The sequence below is a fragment of the Microplitis demolitor genome, chromosome 6, assembly GCF_026212275.2.
Source record: "Microplitis demolitor isolate Queensland-Clemson2020A chromosome 6, iyMicDemo2.1a, whole genome shotgun sequence".
Taxonomy (NCBI): Eukaryota; Metazoa; Arthropoda; class Insecta; order Hymenoptera; family Braconidae; genus Microplitis; species Microplitis demolitor.
Genome location: NC_068550.1, coordinates 19,239,211 through 19,244,655, shown reverse-complemented (window position 1 = coordinate 19,244,655; position 5,445 = coordinate 19,239,211). Strand labels below are relative to the sequence as shown.

General features: G+C 33.7%; 1 protein-coding gene across 1 annotated transcript; it reads left to right on the top strand.

Annotated features, from left to right (window-relative positions):
* The first annotated feature begins 300 nt into the window (after window positions 1–300).
* LOC128668064 (uncharacterized) lies at window positions 301–1,743 on the top strand. The gene is made up of 3 exons (XM_053740228.1): window positions 301–418; window positions 539–1,483; window positions 1,547–1,743. The coding sequence occupies exons 1-3, from the start codon at window positions 301–303 to the stop codon at window positions 1,741–1,743; spliced, it is 1,260 nt and encodes a 419-aa protein (XP_053596203.1).
* The last annotated feature ends 3,702 nt before the right edge of the window (window positions 1,744–5,445 follow it).

Sequence of the window (5,445 nt, the reverse complement as noted above, 5' to 3'; positions counted from 1 at the left end):
AAAGTCTGTATGAAATTTCCCACTAATGAAAACAAAATATTAAAATTTAAAAACTATCGTAATAAAGACTCGGTACCGTTTGTTGTCTACGCAGACTTAGAGTGTACACTAGAGCCTCAGGGGGATGATGATATTCAAAGTCACGTTCCACACAGCATTGCATTTTATCGTCACTGTAATGATGACAATAATTTGTTAAAATTTGAAATTAATCGTTCATCTGATTGCGTAAAGTGGTTTGTCAATAAACTTGAAAATTTCGCATTTGAAGTTGAGCAGTATTTAAAAAATCCTATACCTATGAAACCACTTGACAAACAGCAACAAAAGAGTCATGATCGGTCAACTGTTTGTTATATTTGTGAAAAAACAATAGCCTCTGATAAAGAGAAGTGCTATGATCATTGCCATTTTACAGGTAACTATCGCGGACCTGCACACATCTCATGCAATTTAAATCACCCAAAATCTCATGTAATACCGGTAGTTTTTCACAATTTATCTGGGTATGATTCTCATTTTTTAATAAAATCATTAGCAACTGTTTTTGAAGGTAAAGTCACATTATTGCCAATTAATAAAGAGCGATATATCTCATTTACAAAATCTATTGACGATATATCTGTGTCTTTACGTTTTATAGATTCATTTAGATTCATGGCATCAAGGTTAGAAAAATTAGCATCCTATCTTGATGATGACAATAAACAAATCACAAAACTTCATTACCCAGATCCAGAAAAATTCCAATTAGTAACTCGCAAGGGTGTATTCCCGTATGAATACATTACAGACATTGATAAGCTTAATAACAAACAATTGCCCGATCAAAACTCATTTTTTTCAAAATTATCTAATAATGGTATAACTGACGATAATTATGCATTTGCTCAACTTGTCTGGAATAAATTTAACATCAGTACATTAGGCGAGTACTCTGATCTTTATCTTAAGACTGATGTACTACTCTTGGCCGATGTATTTGAAAATTTCAGACAAAATTGCTTAAATAATTATAACTTAGACCCGCTGCACTATTACACAGCGCCCGGATTAGCTTTTGATGCAATGCTGAAGTACACTAATGTGGAACTGGAACTGTTGATTGACCCTGAACCGGTACTTTTCATTGAGAAAGGTATACGAGGTGGAGTGTCTCAGTGTACTAATAGGTATGCGAAGGCCAACAATCGGTACATGGGTAATAAATTTGATGTTAACAAACCCGAGTCATACTTGATGTATTTTGACGTCAATAATTTGTATGGCGCGGCAATGAGTATGCCACTACCTAAAGGCTCATTTGAGTGGGTAGATGAACATGATTTAAATAATGTAAATAACTTTGTAAATGCCAATGACAATGTAGGATATATTTTAGAAGTAGACTTGCACTATCCTCAGGAGCTACATGAGCTACACAAAGATTTACCATTGTGCCCTGAGCACTTTTTACCACCGGGTAGCAAGTCTACTAAATTATGTACAACTTTGCATGATAAAAATAAATATATAATTCATTGTGAAAATTTAAAACAATGTTTAGGTTTAGGAATGCAATTGAAAAAAATTCATCGCGTACTTAAATTTGAACAATCCCCATTGCTAAAGACATACATCGACAAGAATACAGACTGTAGGAAGGCTGCCCAAAATGAGTTTAAGAAGAATTTCTTCAAACTCATGAATAACGCAGTCTTCGGTAAGACTATGGAAAATGTTAGGAAACACAAAGATGTTTAATTGGTTACAAGATGGTCTGGTCGATATGGTGCATCAGACCTTATTTGTAAACCTAACTTCCATAGTCTTACTATCTTTGACAAAGACATGGTTATAGTGGAAATGAAAACAACCCAGGTATATTTTGACAAACCTATTTACACTGGGTTCGCGATTTTAGATTTATCAAAAATATTTATCTATAATTTCAACTATAACTATGTCAAACAGAACTTCACAAACCAACAATCTAAGTTGATGTACACGGACACTGACAATTTAATTTACCACTTTACAGTACTAGACATCTATGAAATCATGAAACGTGATATTTCAAAATTTGATACGTCGGACTATCCCCCTCAAAATTTGTACAATATGCCAATAGCAAATAAAAAGGTCCCAGGTCTGATGAAAGATGAGAATAATGGGGAAATTATGACTCTTTTTACCGGACTTAGGGCCAAACTATATGCATACAAAATTATGAATGATAGCAATACTAAAAAACGAGCAAAGGGGATCAAAGGTCCGACGTTACGAACTATCACGTTTGATGATTTCGAGAGATGTCTTCACGATCACATTAACTTGACGAAAAAACAGTACTTAATTAAAAGTTCAAAACATGACGTGACGACAGTAGCACAGCACAAAATAGCCTTAAGCTGGACAGATGACAAACGACAACTTTTGGACAACTCAACCGACACATTGCCATGGGGATTTACATCAAATAATGATGATGATGATGATGATAAAGATGATGAAAATGTTATATATATTAAAAATAGAAAACTTTTGTAGAAAATGAAAAATATTGTAAAAAATTAGTTTTAAGGATACGTGTATAAATAAAAATGAATAAAACATTTATATACAAATGAAAAAAATTGTTTTTTTTGTTTTATAGATATAAGTGTATTTTATAAGTTTATTTACAGATCAGATTTTTCAATCCAGCTTTTGTGGGAGCTATCGAAGCCGAGCCACTTTACGTACAATTTATTTCCACGTTTTTTTATAATTTTCTCCACTACATATACATCTGGATATTTGACTTTGCTAAGTTCTTCTGCATAAAATCCACCTTCAATTGGCTTATCCTGATAGTCTACAAGCTTATACGTTGTTGGATTTGTTTTCTGCACTGTCTTAATTGTAAAAATTTCCGTCGTCCAGTTGGGTGTGTAACCTTTCTCAAACACATGTTTGTACTTGCTGATTCGAACTTTGTCTCGAATTTGTCTTCGACTTTGAATTTATTTTTTCGTGCTTGTTGCTGAGCTTGAAGAGGTTTGTATATTCTTTCCAGCAGTTCTTTTTCATTAGCAGCAGTAACATCAGCAGGTTTCATTTTAATTGTCCGATGTTTGGTATTATTGTAAGTATCCAATAAATCTTCTAGTATATCAATCCATTTATAGGTACCACGTGCAGAGAATTCACGCCACATTTTATTTTTAAGTGTCCTATTAAATCGTTCACATATGGACGCCTTCAAGTTGCTGAATGTCGAGTACATATTGATGTTTTTGCATGAGTTCTTGAAATTCTTTATTATAAAATTCTTTGCCTTGGTCAACGTGCAGATTTTTTGGAACACGACCTAGTTGAAATATAGATTTCATTGAACTGGTGACATCACTGCCACTTTTACTCTTAATTGGAACATCCCAAGCATACTTTGAAAAAATATCTATAACAGTTAGCAGATATTTGTTTCCTTTGTTTACTGTTGCATAAGGAATCATTTCAACTATGTCAGCTTGCCAAGTTTCATCAAGTGCTCGTATGTCAACATGACGACGTTGATAATTTCTGCGTGCTGGTCTGTGCAACTCATACGCTATTACTGATTTCTTGTCCTCCATTGTTAACAAAAATTCTAGCTTCCAATTCTTTTATTCGCTGTGTATTTCTACTGATTAAGTCTTTTTGTAACTTTATACGTTTTATTTTAACTTTTAGTTCTTGATTTTTTTTTTTTTTAATAGCTTCACAGCAGAGTCGAGTGTTACCACTTGAGAGTGTAAATGTGAAATGATCTCAGACTGATCATTCCTTATACTTTCATACATTAAAGATAGCTCGTGATATACAAGATCACGTGTAAATTTTACAGTTGCTGCATCGCTATTTTCAGCAGGTTTGCCAACATAACACAGTCTCTTGCTCTCAACATCATACTGTCCGTCAACAGTTACTTGAAATCCTCGTCCAGGTGGTCCTGGCGGTCCACTGATTACAGCACCAGTTGGTAGTGAACGTCCAAATATATCGATACTCATTTTTTGCTCTTTTCACTTTAACAGTCAGCAAATAAGTGGCATAGATTTGACACAGCAGATGCTAATAAATAATCCCCGCTTCTCGTAGCTCTTCGATAATTGATATGATTTCATTGGTGTGACTTGGATTTCCAGCTGCTTGAGATGACATGAGTAAACGCAGACGGTCAACCAGTTCATTTGGATCATCCCAGTAGACATAATCCATACGTGATTTTTTCTTTTTCGCAATCATAAAATTCGGTAATCCTTTACCTCTTGATAAGTTTGCATTTTTATCGAGAAAATCGGCAATATAATTATTATACTGGATTGTCGAGTCTTCATAAAAACTACCATCTGGTTTATAATTTTTTCTATGAGTATTTGTCATTTTAATAATTTCGAGATATTTATTTTTATCATTCTGCGTGACTTTTGAATTATCCGGCGATTTTTTAAATAATAATTCCAATAAACCAGGAGTCACAGAGTAATTTTTATTTTTTATTCTAATCTCATTATCGTCAAAAGTTATTTCAGAATCACCAATATAAAAATTATTAAAACGTCGACGAATACCATATCTCATATCAATATCTTTACTTCTTCTGTACACTTTAGCTAAATATGATTTTATTTCACCGCTCACTTGCTTAGTTGGGGTACTCGACTTCTTCCAGAGTCCCACTTCTATCTTCAGAGATAATACTATCATAATTACTGGCATCATCAAATTCTGTATCATTATTCACCGTTGAATTATCATCTTTAAATTTTTCTTTGACTTCTTGCTTGATTTCTTGTTTGATTTTATGTTTAGACGACTCGACTAGACTCTGCAGAGGTGTAACAATAGGCTTAAACATTTCACCCATTGCCTTCTCAGCTGTGTCTTTACCCAACTTGAGCATTCTGTGCTTTCGTCGGATAGCATCACTAGCCTGAGATATCTGATGTAAGACATCTCTCTGCTTTGAAAGCTCCTCGGTCTTCATGTTGATGGGTTAAAGTTCACTTAATCTCTGATGGCTATTTATCAAGTACAACTTAATTTATACTTATAAAACAGTCAAATCCTTTTCTATATCTTCCACTATTTAGCTCACTGTCTTTGTCAATTACTACAAAGCCATATTTACCATCAACATCATTCCAACATGCTGAACACAAGTCTTTAAATAAATTGTATGACATGTCAGTATTTACATGATCATCATACACATGCTTCAAGTTCATTTCATCTTGACGAAAGAGAACTATAAAATTTGCATTGTCGCGTATCAAATGCTTAGGAATACGTGTATAAGTCTGACAGAGATAAAAACTGTCAATATCTTTATGTCGACCCATACAAAAGTATGCTCTGATATGATCTTGTTTTTCACAAGCGACATCATCAAATATCATCAATGAGTTTGGTTTTGCATCTTCAGGTTATAGTACTTCTTCG

What these genes read in the sequence shown, in the direction of transcription:
- LOC128668064 (XM_053740228.1), top strand. Translation starts at nt 301, where the DNA reads ATGAAACCACTTGACAAACAGCAACAAAAGAGTCATGATCGGTCAACT. An exon ending in TGATCATTGCCATTTTACAG is followed by an intron (nt 419 to 538) that starts GTAACTATCGCG and finishes TAAAATCATTAG; the next exon opens with CAACTGTTTTTGAAGGTAAA. An exon ending in TAGCAAGTCTACTAAATTAT is followed by an intron (nt 1,484 to 1,546) that starts GTACAACTTTGC and finishes AACAATGTTTAG; the next exon opens with GTTTAGGAATGCAATTGAAA.